Genomic DNA, 21,078 nt, shown 5'->3' with positions numbered 1-21,078 from the left:
TTTAAACTGGTTTTCTCCACTAATTAAAAAACAAACAAAAAAAACAAAACAAAACAAATGAAAACAGATGCAGATGAAGTTTGAAGAGTTCTACATGGGAGATCATGTGTTGGTTTTTTTTGTCACTTGCTGATAAATCTTCTTAAAGGGTACTTGTTCTTGGTGGTCCAGCTGGGTCTCTAGTCCAAGAAGCTTGCGTCAATGTGTGCTTGCCTACAGTATTTCTACTTTACTGCTGGTAAGGGTTGACACGGGGGTGACCTGTGAATTTAGTGCAATGTTTTCCCCACTTTCTTTGGGAAAATTTGATGATTTTAGGCCCATATCTGCTCTTGCTGCTTCTTTTTTGTTTTTTTGACTAGCCCTTGGTTGTCTTTCTTGGGGTCTTCTAGTTTGAAAGGCCCATTTCATCTTCTTTAGTCCCTCACAGGCCCACGTGTCCTTTAGTTTTTGGGCTTCTCTCACAGCTCTACTCCAAACACTAAGAACAGAGCAAAAAAAGAAGCCATGTGATAAAATAGACACTTAAAAGACCTTATCTGCAATAGTCCTTCAAGCCTCCAAGTTTCAAAAACGGTTGGCTCTTGTTGGGTTCATGTGTCCAGTTCTTCCTCCTGAACAGATTCCAAAGTAGGAACTACCAAGGATTTTGGATTTATTCACGGAAAAGAGACCTCACTAAACCAGAGCCGAGGAGAAAGGAGAGGGTGCTGTGGGTTTTTCTTTTTCCTTTGTAAACAACAAAACATCCACTTAACAATCCCACTTCTCCCTCTCTTCCTCCTCCTTCCCTCCATCTTTAGAAGAGACTAAATACAGCAGGTTCTGGATGGGGCAGAAGGGGGAGATTTGGGGAGAGGCTGTAGGTAGTGTAGTAGGTAACAGCAAGGGGGAAAGGTTGTCCCTGTGTGTTTGAGGGTTGGGGGGGGATCTGTGTGTTTTTGTGAGTGCATGTATGTGCAAAGGTGTGAGTTTGTATGAGTGTGTGTGGATGCCTTCCTGTGGGACTGTTAGGACTGTTTGAGGCGTTTGCGTGGGGGTCCGAGGAAAGGGCACTGAGCAGAAGCCAGGGAGCGATACGCTTCAGCCACCAGGTGCGGATGAGACGCCACCATGGACTTCCAGCCTGCTGTCTCCATCACCTCTGCAGCATGGCTGGTGGATGAGATGAGAAAGGAAGAAAATAAAAAAAGATTACAAATCAAGTTTTCCTTAAGTAAACACATGCATAACAAATGTACAGACAGGCAACCTGGAAATCCTAAATAATGGCAGATTGTTTGGATCCAATTTTCCTGTGAATAGTACAGACTGCGTGAAACCATTTTACAGGTGTTATACTTCTGCCAAGGTCCGCTTGAGGCTGATTGACTGAAATTTCCCTGTCAGATGGTGAGCGTGTGGCTTTGCCAATTTTTAGTTATCATGCAGACTTTGTGGAAAATTTACACAACAATGCTCCAATTACTCCAATTACTGTGCCTTCAGACTTCAAAGAATGATAACAGGAATGACTGCTGGGCTGTGGTGACTCCAGCTGCTGGTTTACAATAGTGCTCAAAAGATACAAAATCTCCATTTCCAGTTAAAAGTTTATCCTTAAAGTAGGAGCCAGAATCAGGAGTTCAACTAAAGCTTAAGGGAGAGTTGGAAGCCTAAACCGGTGTAATCCCACATCATGACTGAGATTATAGTGACAATTTTTTTTTTCTAATATACTTTTTATTCATTATTACCTGAAAGTAGCGAGAGCACAAAGTCATCAGTGAAGTGTTCACAGAGGTCACAGATCAAGGGAAGCGATGGGCATTTTCCCAACAGACTGTTACACTTTCAGTTAAAGGTAAACATAGTGTAAACGTAATGGTAATTTTATGATTTTTAATGATTTCGTTCTCATCTTTTATGCCTTAAAAAAAAAAGAAAAAAAAAAAAGAGAGATGGGTGCACAAATTTTAATTTTGGATTTTTCTAATCCACACAGGGTGAAAATAACACATACAGCCTCAAATATATACATACCTTCTACTAATATTTGGTTAAATGTCCCTTAGCAAGTTGCACCTTTTGGTAACCATCAACAAACTTCTGGCATGATTCAGCCTGAATCGTCTTGGCAGAGTAGTTTCATGGCATAAACCCAGCTCTTAAGCTTAGCTCACAAATTTTCAACAGGGTTGAGGTCGGAGCTTTGGGAACACCATTACATAGGCTTGTGGAAACATCTGACCACACCTGTACATACAGACTATAGCCCTGACGGTCACAGAACTAGCCGTTTGCTTCCATACACTTCATTCTGTTGTCTCCTATTCAAAAGCAGACTCAGTTTTTCTTTTGTACCACAAACTGAAACTCTTTCATTCTCCCATTTTGCCCGATAAATAACAATTAAATGGACACATAGTAGCAGTTAAGCGGAATCACATGCTAATGCAGTTCCTCAATCATACAACATCCTCCCTTCATTTATGCTTCTATGGATACACAGCGAGTTTGAATCCTTCTGATGGAAAAATGTTTTGGGGACAAAGAAGTCCATATTGAAAAGATATAATTATATTATATTATGTTAGCAGAAATGTTGTTAAATCATGTTTTGTCGAGCCACATCGCCCGGCCCTACATTAACAAAAAAGAAAGAAAGATAATAGTAATATCTGAGCCCACCATCAGCACAGACGTGTGTTAATATCACACTTTCAGTCAACAGAGGAGGTGACAACAGACTAGTGAGCAGTCAGGTTGCCCCGATCCCTATGAAAGCCATGGCAGGGTTTAATAATATCAGGCAGACCACTCCACGGGGGCATATGTGAAATTAAAATCACTAACTGGCACAGAGCCATCAAGAGATGAGGCGAGCTCAGGTACTACCTGTAATGATTCCAAGATAAAGAAGAACGACAAGAACCATACTGACATGACAGAGACAGGATGTACAGTGGATGTGGAGGACCTGCGAGTGCGTGAAAAAGGTGTTGGAAACCCTATTGCATGTGACGATGAGCTCTTTTTTCTTCAACTTACTAGTTAATGAAGTCGACGGCCTGCGTTTTGAGCTGGTCGGCGCTGTGCAGGTCAGCGAGGATCAGGATCTCAGCAGCGTTTTCCACAGACAGGCTAGTGCACAGCGCGTCCTCACACATGACCTTCAGTCTCTCCAGAGCATACTGTAAAAGAGTGGATACAAGAAGATTGGCAGTTTCCTCTTCTCCATCAGTATCTATGTGGTCTCTGCTGTCACAGTTGACCATTCCAGTGTTCAAACACAAAGCTTCGTTTCGTCTTGTTGTCAGTGGGGTCTGATCTATAAAATATATTATGTTTTAAAGAGATAAATAGGAGAGTAGGATATAAACATTTCAATGCTCGACCTCTGAGGGAAACTGTCTCAAAGCCAGCTCCACATTTGGTGTCATGGAGGAGTGAGATCAGCGTTAAATCATCCAACTGTTCACTGAAATCATAAAGTCTTACTGGGAAAAGGTTTACTGGGTACACTTGTATCATGCCATGCATTAATGCAACTAATTATCTTTACCTCAAGGGATTTCTGAAAGCTCGCTCTGCAAAATATACTTAGGACTAATTACAGTCTATAAGCTCTGTAGTTGTATAAGGTTTTGTCTGCACTAGATTATCAAGAGAAGAAAGGAGGGAAAAAACATGTTAGATGAAACATTTCATGTGTAGTTGTTCATTATTCTCCAAAAACTGACAGAGAGCCCTCAGAAACAGTGCTGAGCTGTGTGGTAGCATCCAAACCTCATTACAGTAACTTCTGCACTGGTCATGTGACGCACACTCTGTAAAAAAGCCCTTTTGTTTTATAGCCACAGTCACTGCAGAAGCAGGTGGGGTGAATTGATGAATGCAGTTTTTCTGAGGGTCACAACCCCCCCGAATGATTTTTTTTTCTTAACAGAATTCGATCCAAGCTCTCTGTGGGCTTGATTCAAAAGGTCTCTCATACACATGCTCAGTGGGCTCAAATTCCTCCATTGTCCACTAATTGCACCGGTTGACAGTTCAATCCCCACATGTTAAGGTGCCCTTGGGAAAGACACTGAACACCAGGTTACTCCCCAATGGCAGGTAAATCAAATTTTTTCCGAGCCTTAAAAACCCCAGAAAATGGCTCGTTGTATTTGAGTTTTATCAATTCAGTCATTTGTAATTTTATTTTATCCCATTCATGTTCACAGAAAGCCAACAGCAACACTAGTCACGCACGAGCTCTGTGGCCTCAACGTGCAGGTGCCTCAAACTGTAGAAATCCTGAGTATGTGGCCATGTTACAAACAGGCAACAGGCTTTCCCACATCCACAGAGTGTCGGGTAGCAGCTTCCCACTCTTATATTACCTTATCAGCTGCTGCAAGCAAGTCATCTGCCATTTTGTCCAGGTTTGGAGCCTTGTCTGTGTAAATGAAGCACATCATCTCTTTGAAAACCTCGGGCTCCACATCGTTGATCTCCACACGATTCTGACAAGACACAAGGGATGGAGACTGAATGAAGCATCGATGACATGAGCTTTAACTGCACTTCAACAGCACATTTGTATCACACCAGAAAAATTTAAATCCAACCTGATTTTATTTATAAAGCACTTTTTAAAAACCAAGAGTTACAAAGCACGAAAGCACCACAGAACAATAAAACAATAATAAACGAGGGTAAGAACACACTTTCTCATTTTTTTTTATTCCTCGAGTTAAAAGCCAAGGAATAAAAATGAGTTTTAAGATGCGTTTTTGAAAACAGGCAAAGATGTACAGGGAAATAATTCCATAATTTGGGGATGATAGCTGATGAAGCTTGACCCCTGGTTTTCAGACAGGTTTCTGGGACTTTCAGCCGGTCCTCAGCGACCTCAAGGAACATGTAGTTCAGCAGGTCACGTGCAAAAATATATATAGTGGTGCTGATCCATTAAGAGGTTTTAAAAAGAAATAATAAAATCTTAAAATGAATCTTAAAAATGAACGTAGAGCCAGTGGAGGGAAACCAAGACAGAGGAAATGAACCTGTGGTATTTTGAACTAACTGTGATCACAGGAAGCGTTACTAAGGCCAACATAAAGCCCATTACAGTTCTCCAGACACACTGTGTTAAAGGATGCTCAAAAACATTTAGAAATAAAGCAGATTTGATCTCGTATAAAAGCCTCAAGTGGTAAAAAAACAAAACAAAAAACATTTAATGGCATCATTTATCTGCTTATCTAGTTTAAACTAGAGCTGGGAGATAGAACGATAACGATATGTATCGCGATATAACTTTTACTCGATAGAGAAATTAAGCTATCGCGATAGACCTCGCCGCTCTTGTCCTCTTAAAAAAAGAAAAAGAAAAAAAAGAACAGCCAATCCAAACTAAGTAGCGCAGAGCCGAACCAATCACAGCCGCAGCGTCACGTCGCGTGACTTGTTACGTACAGCACAAGTGCCAAGCCGCACGTGTGTTTGTTTGGGAAGCAGCCAGCGGGTAATGGAGGAAATGAGTGTGCCGACTAGTAGAGCTGGGCGATATATCGAGTTTTAAAAAAATATCGATATATTTTTATACGAGATATAAGATGTGACAATATCTTTTATATCGATATAGTCTATGTTACGTTATAATTATACTTGTGGAGCCGCAAGTTTGCCTCTCTTTCGTCCACTTTTGTCTTTACGCAACGTTACTCGGCCTCGCCCCTCCTTCACTGAATACAACTCCCCCTCCTCCCCCATCGCTTCACCTGCAGGAAGCGACAAGACAGACACGGCAAATCTCCGTTAATGAGTTACTGCGCATCGACCCGTGCGTGGGGCTGGACGCCGTCAACGTGTTAGCTAGCTAACCACGCTAACGAGCTAACCACGCTAACGCCATGCAGCCCAGAGGCGCTGCACAGCCTAAAATCCTTTCATTTTCTCAAAAGTTGACAGCGCGCCTTATGTATGAATTCTGGTTGTGCTTGATGGCTGCGAACCGATTTTATGTGGTACACAGCGCTCAGCAATCTGTCAAAAAATGTTTTAGTACGACTTTGGTAAGCTACGGAGCTGCACCGCTTGATGGACTGTCAGAGCATTACGGCTACCGAGGAGCCTCGCGGAGTGATACGTACTGTGCTTCAACGTAATATTACCCTACTGTGTATAAGGACCATAAATGGCACCTGTTAAGAGACGTGGTTACGAAGCGGATTTCAAACTCAATGCTGTCAGTCACAGAGTAGAAGTTGGGAACAGAGCAGCTGTGAAATCTGTCTTTGTTATTGTGCTCAGCGTCTTTTAGTTTACATTTTGACTGCACAATTGTGAGCTTTTTGTTATGCACAAAAACAACATTGTTTTCTTTTATTTATGGAGCATTATTATTTAATAAATGCTCATAATTTATTTTTGAGTAAATTTTATGTACATCTATGCTCTATGTTAATAAAAGTGCCTGTGTGACATCTGGGACACAGCTTTGACTAAGAACTCTCTTTTTGTTCTTACTTTATGGCTTTAAAAAAAAAAAAAATCGAGATATATATCTTATATCGCCATCTAGGTAAAAAATATCGAGATATGAATTTTGGGTCATATCGCCCAGCCCTAACGACTAGAAAAATCAACCGAGCGTGACTGAAGAGAAAACAGATGATGGTTCCAATGCCGGAGAGATTGTCGAACGGAAGAGCCAAAGAAGTTCCGTAGTGTGAAGGTATTTCGGCTATTTCAAGTCTGACAAAAAACAGAGTAGCGTGCACTGTAAATTGTGCCGAAAGCAAGTCTGGAAATACAATGAACTGGTGCATGCGTCACACTGTGCGCCACGTTATTGTTTCGGTGAAATGAATTTCTACAATACTGTTACTGTTAATTCTACTCTCTGCAGTGTTTAAATGCTTACATATACACACAGTTACTGTCCCTCCACACATACGACTCGGTTCTGCTTCTATGCCGCAGCTTTGTTTACTTTTTCCTACCGAGGCTTCTAGACTTCTGATTGGCCAACATTTCTGCACGGTTAGGAATCTAGCGCCACCTGCTGCTTTGGCATGTTCATAGCAGCGTTTTCCTTCATTTCTGCCTTTATGTGTGGACGGGATTATTTTTTAAAACGAAAACGGAAAATCTCCGTTTTCAAAAATACCCGTGTACGCGTGGACGTAGCCTCAGTCTCTGACTGGAAGCGCTAATTCGTCATTCGGCTTTTGTCAGACTAAAGTAACTGTTAAAACTGTTTGAAAAGCTCAGCTATACAACAAGGAGAGATTGAGAATTTCCTTTTAGTTCTCAGTTTATTTGATATTGACAAAAGTTAGTCAGTTTTGTCTGTTCTTCTGTAAAACAAACTAAGATTTATTTTTAGAATTAATATTTTGTTTCTAAGTGGAATTGACAATTTAGTCTGTTTCGTTTGTCCTATTTTGAAACTTAAACGCTTTAGCGGCTGCCTTTTGTGTAGTTTGCAATATTTGCCTTTATTTATCTGAAAAAGTCTCATGTTCCTTAAGTACATCTACCCTGTTGAACTTATTATGGGAAATAAATATTTAAATAAAAACAAGCTGCTGATTATTTCACATTTTACTTGTGAGCAACGGCACATTTAAATCTTACAAATATAGTTATTTGGCTTATATCGTGATAGATATCGTTATCGCCTGAAATGAAAAAAACATATCGTGATATGAAAAAATCTCATATCGCCCAGCTCTAGTTTAAACACAGTCACAGTCCACTATGCGTCTAACATGTAGCTGCTCAGAGGGGCACAGGTCCAGGAGAAGATCAGCACACTGGGTCAAAAACAATGACCTCATTCTTAATAAAAATTATTTATACTGCTGAGATGCAGAAATCAGTAATTAAGCAGCTTTACATGAGCAAGAGAACATTTTTTATTGAAATATTTGGAGTGCACTTGCATATTCATCAAGTAAGTGTGAGACTGTCATGCATATCAGCCTAGTGTGATCCATTATTTATACCTACATTAGCAGTCACTTAATAATACCCATAGGCATTTGTGGTTAAATTACTGAAAGGGTTCAGTTTGGCTGAATTCAGTATTATCTGTAATTTAATAAATTCATAAAGGCCATTTTATCCCAACCACTCCTGCAATCTCACTTCTTACACTCACCTGTGCAAAAATGGAAAAAAAAAAAAAAAAAAAAAGCTATTCTGTGCATCTGCAGCTTTGTCAGTGAAGGATGAATCCTGACCCCCAAGATCGGCAGGACAATTGCATTTCAGCTGTGCTATCATTCAGTTTCACCAAACGGCTCTGTGCTGCAGCCATTTGACAGCACGCAATCCTTCACTCGTTTTAACCTCACATCACGGCAGTGAAAATCTGAGGATTTAAAAAAAAAAAAAAAAAAAAAAAAGCTTTGGGACCTTGGGTTTACCTTTTTGCTCTCTTCCATCTCGTGCTCAAACATGGCGCTGAATACTGGGGAACGTGCTAGGAAACAGGAAGAGAACAACTTGCAGTCATGGCGCTAATTAGCAAAAACTTGAATAAATTTCAATATATAAACATGAAGAAGACGCTTGTACCTGCTAGGATGGCTTTATGTGCTTGAAACTCCTGGCCAGCCACACACAGGGAGCAGTCTGTGAAACGTGAGTTCTCCCACAGGCCGCCCAGCTCGTCTGCTAGCCGGCAGTCGGGTACCTTTACCATGTTCATGGTGTTCTGACCAGAAATGTTGACAGAGTCCTGCACCACACTCACCTCAAGGGGACAAATGTAATGAAATGCAATGCGTCAAAAATGCAAGGTCAGAAAGAAAAGGCAACAGCAAAATGTAGCCACGTACCTCACAGAAGAGCGTGAGCTTGTCATCAGGTAGAAGGCCGTTGGCCTCATCTAGGAGGAAATCTCTCCGGATGAACTTTTTAAAACCCCAATCCTTCCCCTGGACAAAACGATACGCCCTCTGGCTTTCTGCAGACAGAGCAGACACAGAGAAGCCACGATAAGGAAAGTCTAAGAAGAAACTATTTTACAAAAGCTCAATGCAGAAAAATTATTAACGCCTACAAAATCTGAAAATGTGTCTGTTTCACTGAATATTCTGTACTCACCCATGGCTTTGGTCTCCTCTCCCTTGGCGTTGAGGATAGAGAACTTGAACTTGGCACGCACCTCGGCTTTTGGACAGCTGACCAGCAGCAGGTAGAGGGACAGGTAATCTTTGCTCTCCTCATCCAGGCCCTTGGGATTCACCCGCAAACACCTGATGGGGACAGAAGATTCAACAAGAAGGTCAATGTAAAAATGTATTAACCCTTATTAGTATGTGTCATTCCTAACCAGTAGGACTGGGCTATATTATACCGTTCACGGTAATAGTGGTGTAATTTTGGGCAACGATAGGAAAATGAAATATCGCGATAGAATATGGGTAAAACGCGCATGCGCAGTGCCTTTGTTTACATACGCACATGGCGGCGACGCAGAATGAGAAGAGCAAAAGCGGATCGTTGAATGAAACAGATGAACCAGAATTGGTTTGTAAAAATGCTGCAACGACAGTGGTGTGGAACTGGTTTAGCTTTCGTTCGTCAGATACACAACAAAACACTATTTTTGGTAGAGCATGCTAGCGGGCCGTCGTTATTACAGTGTTGTTTGGAAAATACGGCACACTTAAAATTAATCCTTTGATTTTTCTGAAAATCGACAGTGCCCCTCATAATCCCGTGTGCCTTATGTATGAACTCTGGTTGTGTTTACTGACCTCGAAACAATTTTATGTGATACACGCTCAAAAATCTGTCAAATGTTTTAGAACGACTTTGCTACACCGCTTGATGGATTGTCGGAGCATTACGGCTGCTCCCTCGGCAGGCAGGAGCCTCGCAGAGTGATACGTACTGCGCTTCAACATAATATTACCGTATTGTGTGTGTGTATAAACTCTTTTTAAGTTTTGTGGATTTTATACATGGTTGTGCTCAGGATATGTCGGCCAATTTCCACTGGAAACGCCTTTTGGTTAAACTGTCAGCAATGAATTTGCAGTTGCACTGTTAAATTTTTATATAACTTTAATGCACATAAAAAACAGCTGCTTGTTTAAGTGAAAATACATTATTAGTGCAAAAACCCCCATCAAAGTTGTGGAGTTGTAAAGCATTTTGTCTAGTGTCAATTATATCGCCAGTTATATCGTTATCGCAAATTTTCAAATGTATATCGTGATAAATATTTTTGGTCATATCGCCCTGCTCTACTAACCAGACTATTATGCTGTGCAAGGAAAGTGCAGAAGTTGCACACCAGGAAAGTTTAATGATTTCTTTGTTTTGGTGTATAAGGCTCTTTTATTGAAGTTGTACTAGAGGTCATTCATTAAGGCTAAATCAGGCTAAACCTGTGTTATAAATCTACATTTATGTTACGTTTGTACAGATTAAGAGATTTTAAAAAGAAATCTGATTAAAGCTAGGATGCTACATAAGGAAATGTTAGCCACGCTTTTTTGGATTTCCATGAGAATCCACAGTGAGAGATTTCTGAGAGCTTAGAGCTTGGATGGCTCTAACTGAAATGATATTTGAGCAGTTTGCTTGACTGTTTGTAAACAGCTTGAAAGGCCTTCCATCAGACAGATTATTACATCTGTGTGTGTCAGTCTGAGCGGGATTATCCAAATGTTTGCAACAAAGCAGCCCTCATTCTGACGCACCATTTCAGCTTGTCATTGGCCCCAGAAGAGAAGGTGGAGCTCTTGATGACTTCCCCCATCTCCTCACGACAGAAGCTGAAGTTATTGATGGTCCACATGTAAGAGAACTTCACCACTTTGATCTGTTAAAAGGAAGAATACATTCAGAAAAGGCTTAGATTCATTAATCCGAGGTTCAATCAGACAGCGAGCCTGAAACAAGAGTCATTTCACCTGAGTGTAGCACCAGCTCTCGGCCACAGGCCCGCTGGACATTTCCGCAGGGGGAGGGGGACTCGGGACTCTTGACATTGCCAGTGTGACAGATGTTTGGGGCAAGAGGGTGAGGAAGAGGAATCTGTCACTTCCACTCGTCAGTGTTCAGCCCAGACGTCCATCTGCATCGGTGCGTGTCACATGGAAGCTGTTTGCCCCCTGCAGGCAGAGAATGTGATGAATTAGTCTGAACCATACAAATGTTTAAGTTTCACTCACACACTGTACAAAAAAAAAAAACCAAAAAAACATTTTACTGTGATGCCTCCATCAACCACTTGAGCTGCAGTTTATATCCAGACTGTAGAGACTAGTGCATGAATTCATGAGTTGTGGATAAAAAAAATAAAAAATAAAAAGGGAGGTTGCAGGGACCTTGAATTTCTGATCAAGCTATCCTTGAGTTTAAGTAAAAGTTTGCAAGTGACCTCGACCTTAGCCTGAACATTTGAGCCAAATTTGAAGTTATTCCCTGGAACAGTTTAAGCCATACAGTGTTCACAGAGACAGGACACTGGCGCTGGATCTTTCATTAATCTAGGTGAGACCGAATATCATTTCATTCGTGTGGCCCCTGCTGCACAATACTGAGGTTTGTTGGCTTGGAGTTAGATGAATTGTCCCTGACCCACTGGAGGACAGCAGGAGATCGATGGCACCATGCCTGTTCTAAGATCAATAACTGCTGCAGCTGCAATTAAGTCTCAAAAATGAACTGTAAATAAACAAGCCGTCTCCTAGGACTGTGCTAGGAATTTGGACCCACTGGCCACGCTCCCTAATTAACTTAAAGTCACACAGAAGCGCCATGCAGATCAGTACACACACACACACACACACACACAGAGAGAGAACAGACTTCATTCCTTACACACAAATAAGCCACAACATTAAAGTGTTTATATTGATTATCTTGTTTTAATCCAAGATTCTCATGAGAAGCCTTTCTGCCCTGACATTCACACACTCCCAAAGCTGCCCGGGAACAGCTTGAGGAAGTTTGGAAGACAACAAAGAGTCCAAAGCTTAACTCCAAACTCCCCATTTCTCCTAGTAAAAAGGTGGTGTCAACCATAAGGCACAGGGGCCTGACTGCTTCATGTCTCTATTGTAATCTAAACATCAATAAAAACCTACAAGTCAAATATCAATCCACAACTGAAAAGACAAAGAACAAGTGCAATATTTTCCCTCTTTAAGGAAAGTTTAATACAACCGTTCGCCTCTTTTGTAGGTGCCCTTTAAAAGATTTAAATAAATATCCGTTTATTTTTTTTTATTTTGTGGGAAATTAAGACAAACGGGGCTATAAAAAGCTTTGAAATTTGATCTAACAATCTAGTTTTGTTGATGTTATATGGTATATAACACAAAAAAATAGTTCCCCACATCTAAACACAGAATTGTATAGTGGGTTTTCACGGTGCGTCATCAAACTGGAAGTCGCCATATTGGAGATACTGGAGTTAAACAAAGCGCGCGCAATCAAACAGAGTCTAAACGTCGAACGAAAGGAAATGGTGAATTATTGCCGTGTTTATGGCTGTACCAATCGGTCAGACTGTGAAAAACATTTGCAGTTTTATAGACTGCCAAAAGTTATTACAAATCAGGGAGAACAATGCCGAAAGTTATTAGAGGAAAGGAGGCGGTTGCGGTTAGCGAAGCTAAACCAGGATCTACAAGGCAAAAATCTAGACAACATTCGAATTTGTTCTGCTCATTTCTTTTTCTATAGTTAAGCATACTTAATAAAATATACTCGAACTATGCTACTTTTTGGTAAGGGATGATATCATACAGTTAAGGTTTGGTTGATTAAAGATGTTACTGTCGCTGATGACTTGATACTGCATCTCCCTCACCCATCCACACACCATCTGGTTATAGGCCTCCAAATTTTATAAGATTTAAGGTCTTCTGCTGTGTATGGGCTTGGCGAGAAAACCAGATAGTTGACGATATCAGGATATGCAATAGACGGAAGACTCTCCAGGTCGTCATTGATCCAAATGAAGGAGTCAATTCGTTTGGATCTGCACCACCAATAAACCTCAACTTTTCCAAATATCGTGCCCTTTGCTGCGGACCAAGTCCTTCCCTGTATGCCTTTGCATCTATAACGCATTTGAGGAGCTTTTCTGTGGTTTCAGACAGTGTTTGCAGTGTTTACCTCCGAGTGCCTCTGGTTTATTGGTGTTGTGTTAACACAACACGAATCTCTGTTAATCTGTTTCCATCCCCCCCATTTCTTATTTCCATTTCAACAGTCCTTGAACCGTTCATCCGTCTCTACCGGTGTCTCACACGCGGAGCCTTTAATGTTTTTACGTCTTCATCCATAAATTCAATTTGGGACCAAAACTTGGTGTAACAAGTGGGAAGGTTGGGACCGCCAAGCTTTCTGATTCTGATAATTACACCGAATGCAGGTGAGATGCCAACAGTGAAAGTTCTTCAAGGCTCAAGGAATTAAATACTGGATTCAGGACTAACTTTAGTATTTGATTTGCAATGGATATTCATGACTATCCATGTTTCCTTAGCAACCTTGGTTAAAATCAGCTGAGCTCATTACTACAGCATAGAGCTGGGCGATATGAGATTTTTTCATATCACGATATGTTTTTTTCATTTCAGGCGATAACGATATCTATCACGATATAAGCCAAATAACTATATTTGTAAGATTTAAATGTGCCGTTGCTCACAAGTAAAATGTGAAATAATCAGCAGCTTGTTTTTATTTAAATATTTATTTCCCATAATAAGTTCAACAGGGTAGATGTACTTAAGGAACATGAGACTTTTTCAGATAAATAAAGGCAAATATTGCAAACTACACAAAAGGCAGCCGCTAAAGCGTTTAAGTTTCAAAATAGAACAAACGAAACAGACTAAATTGTCAATTCCACTTAGAAACAAAATATTAATTCTAAAAATAAATCTTAGTTTGTTTTACAGAAGAACAGACAAAACTGACTAACCTTTGTCAATATCAAATAAACTGAGAACTAAAAGGAAATTCTCAATCTCTCCTTGTTGTATAGCTGAGCTTTTCAAACAGTTTTAACAGTTACTTTAGTCTGACAAAAGCCGAATGACGAATTAGCGCTTCCAGTCAGAGACTGAGGCTACGTCCACACGTACACGGGTATTTTTGAAAACGGAGATTTTCCGTTTTCGTTTTAAAAAATAATCCCGTCCACACATAAAGGCAGAAATGAAGGAAAACGCTGCTAGGAACATGCCAAAGCAGCAGGTGGCGCTAGATTCCTAACCGTGCAGAAATGTTGGCCAATCAGAAGTCTAGAAGCCTCGGTGGGAAAAAGTAAACAAAGCTGGGGCATAGAAGCAGAACCGAGTCGTATGTGTGGAGGGACAGTAACTGTGTGTATATGTAAGCATTTAAACACTGCAGAGAGTAGAATTAACAGTAACAGTATTGTAGAAATTCATTTCACCGAAACAATAACGTGGCGCACAGTGTGACGCATGCACCAGTTTATTGTATTTCCAGACTTGCTTTCGGCACAATTTACAGTGCATGCTACTCTGTTTTTTGTCAGACTTGAAATAGCCGAAATACCTTCACACTACGGAACTTCTATGGCTCTTCCGTTCGACAATCTCTCCGGCATTGGAACCATCATCTGTTTTCTCTTCGGTCACGCTCGGTTGATTTTTCTAGTCGGCACACTCATTTCCTCCATTACGCGCTGGCTCCATTACCCGCTGCCTGCTTCCCAAACAAACACATGTGCGGCTTGGCACTTGTGCTGTACGTAACAAGTCACGCGACGTGACGCTGCGGCTGTGATTGGTTCGGCTCTGCGCTACTTAATTTGGATTGGCTGACCTTTTTTTTTTTTTTTTTTTTTTTTTTTTTAAGAGGACAAGAGCGGCGAGGTCTATCGCGATAGCTTAATTTCTCTATCGAGTAAAAGTTATATCGCGATACATATCGTTATCGTTCTATCGCCCAGCTCTACTACAGCAGCATACTTAAGGCTTTGTAATATGTAACTTTTCATTAACATAAATATCCAATCAGTCAATCACATGACAGCAACTCAATGTACTGAGGCATGCAGACAGTCAAGACAGCTGGCTGAAATTCAGTCTTCTCCTGGGGTATGATACTTCATATGTTTTTGACGGTGGCAACTGGCAAGATGGAGACACAGAAGAAAGTACAGAGAAAGAAAATTAAACTTAAAGTGATAGAGAGGCCAAATAGAAAAAACAGGCAGCGAATGAAAGATGGAACACCGTCCAAGGAACTATTCACCAAGATAAATTGCCATGAAAACAGGTTGGATGGAGACAAAAGAAAATCAAACTGAGGTGTGAGAGAGCAATCAAATATAGATTTGTGGACTGAGGTGAAGATGCACACTGTATGGAAACTTTACGTTCTGCACATTTCAAGAGCTGCAGGACCTCTTAATCAAGACACACAGATTTAGGGTAGTGCACTCATAACGAAACAGCTGAACTCATCAGCCTATCAGGTCTTAGAGTTTATTTTCTTTAAAAACAATTATTGCTCAACCCAAAAACTGACAATCCTCATTTCTTCAGTCTACAGCGAGTCTATAAAGCTATATGTGCATGTAATTAATTATTATTATTTTCTTTTTTGGTCAACGTGGCAACAGAGTTACTGCTAATTTAAACAGGACGTTATCTGCTGCTGTAGCTTTGCACTAAAGCCACACAGCAGTTGAAACAGAGAGTGCCTTTTGCTGTCAGGAAGGTTATAGAAGCACACTATATGACAGCATTTACTGCAGGAATTGTTCATCCAACACACCTAACAGTTAAGACATTTTTATAGATTTGTCACTGACAAGTAATAGAAGGAGTACGCTGCAACCCTATTTTAAAAAGGTTTGTTGCTTTATCTTATTTGAAATTGGCAAGTTTTCGTGTTGTTTTAGTGTACACTGCAAGTTGCATGCAGCAGCTGGTTTGCTGTATTTCAGATGAAGCTGTTTCATTAGGACTTGGTGTTAAAAAGCTCTTGATACTAACTTGCATCAGTCTCTTTGGTCTTTGTCAGTATCCTGTCAAATATTTTTTGTGGCGTGTTCCCATCTCTGAATGGAGGGCCTATGAACAGAGGATGACACGTGCTGTGCAGATTATAAAGTCCTTTGTGACAAATTTGTGATGTGTGAAAATACTGAATCATTTCCATTTATATAGTGTAACTTTAAAATGTCATTCACAGAGGTCAAAGGGTTTGTGATAAATTCATGCAGCTTAATTTACACCTGATAATCTAAACACTTATCACCAGTTAGGGGGAAGTACTAAAACTCATTCTGGCAGTCCACTGAGCCTGTGCAATTAATGTTAAAAGACAAATGCTACAACTGCTAACCTGGCTAATGTATGTTATTCCCTAATAACCATGTTAACATTTTTGACATATTTAAAAAAGTACAGCAGAGCTTTTAGATGTAAGGGCAGGGACAAAAACAATGTGTTAACGCCTACTGGAGGAATGCAGTTTCCTTTAGTTTGCTGTAGCTTATCGTTCACATCGCTTTGGCTCAAGCATGCTGTTGTGCTTGACTGCAGCTTAGAGTCCAGTTATCTTAACCATTTTCCTTCTGGTTGTTTAGTTATGGGCTCATACATTCAAAGTGTTCATACATTTCAAGTAAACTGTCAGAAAGGTTTTATTTTATGACGTTACACCCATCTATCTTAACCGCTTATCCAACTCAGGTAGCGTCTCATCAGCTGTTACTGGGCAAGAGGCAAGGTGCACCCTGAACAGCTTTCAAGGCTATCACAGGGCCCACACATAGAGATAGACAACCAGTCACACTCACGTTTACACCTAGTTTTAGAATAAATTGAAAGACCTAACATGTGTGTCTTTGTACTGTAGAAGGAGGCCATTGCACCTGGAGAAAACCCATGCAGGTAAAGTGGGAACAGGCAAAATCCATACAGACAAGCTACAGCTAGCAAGCGGGTTCAAACCAGGAGCTCTCTTGCTGTGAGGAGACCGTGCTAAGCACTCCACCACCATATTGTCCATTTATAATGGTAACATAAGGGGCATAAGCAAATTAAAAAGTATTATTCATTTGCTTAGGTCTTTTCTTTAAAAAAATGTAAGCAGAAAAAGAGCAGTATTGTGTAAGACAACTATAATCATATTGGCAATATACAGTCCAATCATTTTAGCAAAAGGTAGGGCAAGGCTCTTACAATAATAACACCTGGAATCAAAACACAGCAGATTGCAAAAGTACATTCAAAGCCTGGGAGATGTTACAGGAAATAAAACTCCATTAACCTGCCAATTTGTCAAGCCTTTTCAATTTTCAAACACAAAAAAGGCCAAACTTCACAGAGCTGCTGACATCATCCAACGTGACAGCTTTGGCTACAAAAACCCACCGAGTAACTACACAACATAAAAAGAAAATAATAGGAAAACAAATCTTGGCAAAGGGTGACATAGACTATAAAGTGGATCTGAGTTCAACACAAAACTCCACGATTACTTTGCGAACACAAAAAACGATCCTGGTATATATTGAGAGGACAGCTGAGACTGCGGTAAATTTGCTCAGCTCAGATGGGGTCCAGTATGTTTGGTTTGCGCCTGACCAGAATTATCACAATCAAAGCAAACCCCCAACACTGGGAGCTCTGGATGTGGGATTGTGAGGATGTGTGACTGCATGAGAGCTAAGGTGTTTATAGACGGCACAATGAATGACTCCTAGTCTGCAGAAGCCTGTCAGAAGAGGAACTACCCAAAGCGTAGTGCCAAAAATCACAAGTGGGGTGGGGGGCAAAAACTAAGACAAAAAGTATGTTGTCTAACTTGAATCCAAAAGAGCACCTTCAGGATATTTTAGAGACAAAGGAAGAGAAATGCAACGAGTCAAGCAGAAACAAGCTCTCCGTATATCTGTGCAGCGCTATGCAAAGGAGGACTGAGTCCATCACCAACAAATGAAGGTGGATATGCGATAAAAATAAATAAATGATTAAAATCATGGTAAGAAAAGTGTAACTGTTGCTGCATTTTCAATGGCAAGTAAAAACTATTAGTAATATTTTTCCTATTCAAATAAGACCAAATGCAGTTAATGCAAATGATCCTGCTGTATACTGGACATGTTTTATTTGTAGGTGATAAAAATAATAAATAAAAACCTGTGGAGATGTGGAATACACACTGTGGCAGTTATGTGTTTCCTGACATTTTACTCACCTGACTTTAAAAAAAAGAAGACGAAAAAAAGGACAAATCAATCTCTACTCTAAATTAAAGACTGGAGGTTTGGAGGCATTTCAGACAGCAATTTTCAACGGGGGGGATGAAAAAAAAAATTGCAGGCCTTGTCGAAGTGTCAGTGAACACAATGTCTGTTTCCAAAGCTTTGGTCTTTGAGGACTGCAGTAAGCCACAGAAAACCTTAAAACTATAATTGGTACAGGGACCGGGGATCGATTGCAGGGCGCGTGTTCGGCCTCTGTGGGAGCGATTTCATATTCTGCCCTCGGTCACGGTGCTCCTCCTTTCCTAAAAACTCAATCTCGGAGAGGTATGAACTATTGATTTTGCTACAGCGATCAGCTTGCCTCGTTCTCATCCTCAACTTTGCGCAGACCCGCAATTACACTGAAGGGGATTTGACAGGGCGAAAAAGCATTAGCAGCCAGGTTTCGGCTCCTGTCTGTACTTCCCGAGCAAAACCCCGCTCGCTTCACCACGTACATGAGGGTTAAAGGGAGGACAGGCCTCAATGCATTGCTAAGATCACTGGTCACCTGGTTCATATTGTTACCAACAGATACACTTATTGTCTTAACCTCCAAAGACACATGGGAGTATCAGAGTAGCATTACTGTTTTCAATTTGCTTAATTTTGTATCAAACATTGGTTTAGTTTTGGGGGGGGGTTTGAAGCTCAAAAACTAAATGATCCTTTGGAGACATTTATCTAACCACACAGTACTCAACTGAAATGAAATAAGTTAACATAGACCTGCATTTAGGGTCAGTGTGCTCATAATAATACATAATCCCCTACATCTTAATGAGCTAATAAACCCAGAGTGCATCCCTTTAGCGCAAATCCTGACATGTCAACCATGTCTATTATGTAAGAAGGGAAAATTAAGTAGCACAGATGCCATTCATTAACACAACAGTCAGTGGTCTGACTGAGTGGTCTGAATTTTTTAAATAAAAATCACCCAAATATTAATTAAAATGTTCTTTTGATTGCAGTAATTTAAACCCATCACTGAGCCCTTCCTAGGGATGAAGCCAATGCTTGTGACTCAAAAATCACAATCATATGCATTAAGTTGAAAACCTATTTGAGATTTCAGCTGCAGCAGTCACTCTGCAACCTATGCGTTTTTAACAAAATAGCAATGAAAGCTCACAGGCAGTGGATTTTTCTTAGTGGGTGATCCCACTGAAGGTGAACTCAGCTCAACTGAGTTAAGTATAGGGGGGGTGAAAAAAAAAAAAGATGAGCTCAGGGAAAAAACAGATTAAAGGCCACTTCAAGTCTGCTGCACGGCAGGTTTTTGATTTGGCAAAAGAAATGCATTGCTGGAATCAGTGCAACTGCTGCAAGACAGCCCTGCACTGCAAGTAATACTCAGCATCACCTAAATATAGAGCTGCAAGTCTATGTTCTGATAAATTATTTGATTGGCGGGGGGAACGGCTTCTTAAAAACAAAGTTTCTCAAAGCCACAGTTTACAACTCAGTTTACCTGCCAGAAATACAGCACAGCTGCATCAGAGATGTAGACGTCCTCCTTTAGATTTGAGATAAACACATAAATAACACGACTGGTTTAAGACTTTGTTTGTTTACACTGACCTGACTCACTCATTACTTTGTGCCTAAACCGAGAAGGCAATCAGTGTTCACAGTGAACTTTGACTCACAATTTCCACCCAAACAATAATCCCTGACAGCTGGTCACCTCACCACTTTGTGAGCAGCATGGTTTATACACTTTACAGGAATACAAGTCATAACCACATGAGCACTTCCACGGATAAACCTTTCGAGTTAAAACATCCTGCACTGACTGAGCAGTGAGTGAATGACTCCAATAAACAGTATGACGGAGGCCCAGTTGTGAATTCCAAATCTAATTGAATGCAACACCACAAAGTTTAAACATGGTATTTTTCTGAGTATTTCTTTGAAGTTGAAGAGCCTGTACTTTAATTTAGTTCATGCCGGGAAGTTAAACTCACTTAATGTAGGCGGTGACAGTAGCAGGTAGTTAACCTGCTAACAATGTGCACTAATCGACACCGGTATTTCGTTTTGAAATGGCACCGCATTTTAATTACGAATGCAGACCATTGTGGTCATAAAAAAGAAACGTGACAGTCTCTGGCATAGCTATTAATACATAAATCCTGCCGGTAATCCAGACAATGCACCAATAGCACCACAGCTTAAGCGGGGAGAGCTAGTTGGCTAGTTAGCCCTTTGCCTTTAGCAGCTAACCTAAGCCAAACAAAAAGGTCGGGGAAATAACTGCGCAAACTACAGCTAAAAATGCTACACGACTACCTTTGTCGTGTTTCTTTAAGTCCTTAATCCCTATCTCACGGCTTTCTTTTTATTTTCCGCTAGACTCACCTTAATGTTGGATTTAATTACAACGCTAGTTGGCCGGAGTCTTGTGTTGTTGTTAGCTAGCTGGCTGTTGAGCTGGACCACTATAGCAGTGTCTCACAAATAGCACACCCTGCTGTCTGGGAGTAATTTCACAAACCACTGCTATATATCCATCTATAAATGTGGTCTGAAGTTCATAAACACTTATCATCATGTCACGGTGATTTTCAGCTTATTTATTTTCAGCCTAATTATTTGTTTGAACTATTCTTTTCTGGGGTGTAATGACTGTACAACAACAAAAGTATTCTGGGTGCACAAGTTTAATTCCATTTTCAAATTCAAATTCAAATTTTATCTGAATTAACACACACAGCCATACACAGTACAACATGTGGTGAAATGCTTATTGCTGTGCAATACCCGACCATTAAATGACAGTAAGATTTACAGATTACTACAAAATTTACAGGTTTTAACTTGGAAAT

The 21,078-nt window shown here is 40.5% G+C and overlaps 1 protein-coding gene across 1 annotated transcript; it reads right to left on the bottom strand.

Annotated features, from left to right (window-relative positions):
* Positions 1-304: 304 nt before the first annotated feature.
* LOC308390292 (speckle-type POZ protein) lies at positions 305-20,710 on the bottom strand. The gene is made up of 10 exons (XM_080872093.1): positions 20,612-20,710; positions 10,908-11,108; positions 10,695-10,816; positions 9,088-9,239; positions 8,820-8,947; positions 8,557-8,734; positions 8,406-8,461; positions 4,368-4,490; positions 3,031-3,173; positions 305-1,155 (listed from the first exon to the last, which is right to left on the bottom strand). The coding sequence occupies exons 2-10, from the start codon at positions 10,983-10,985 to the stop codon at positions 1,011-1,013; spliced, it is 1,125 nt and encodes a 374-aa protein (XP_080728219.1). The 5' UTR covers positions 10,986-11,108; positions 20,612-20,710; the 3' UTR covers positions 305-1,010.
* Positions 20,711-21,078: the final 368 nt, after the last annotated feature.

This window comes from Rhamphochromis sp. 'chilingali', assembly GCF_963969265.1.
Source record: "Rhamphochromis sp. 'chilingali' genome assembly, chromosome: 22".
In the NCBI taxonomy this organism is placed as follows: Eukaryota; Metazoa; Chordata; class Actinopteri; order Cichliformes; family Cichlidae; genus Rhamphochromis; species Rhamphochromis sp. 'chilingali'.
The sequence above is the reverse complement of the archived record's forward strand: the minus strand, read 5'-3'. Positions and strand labels throughout refer to the sequence as shown.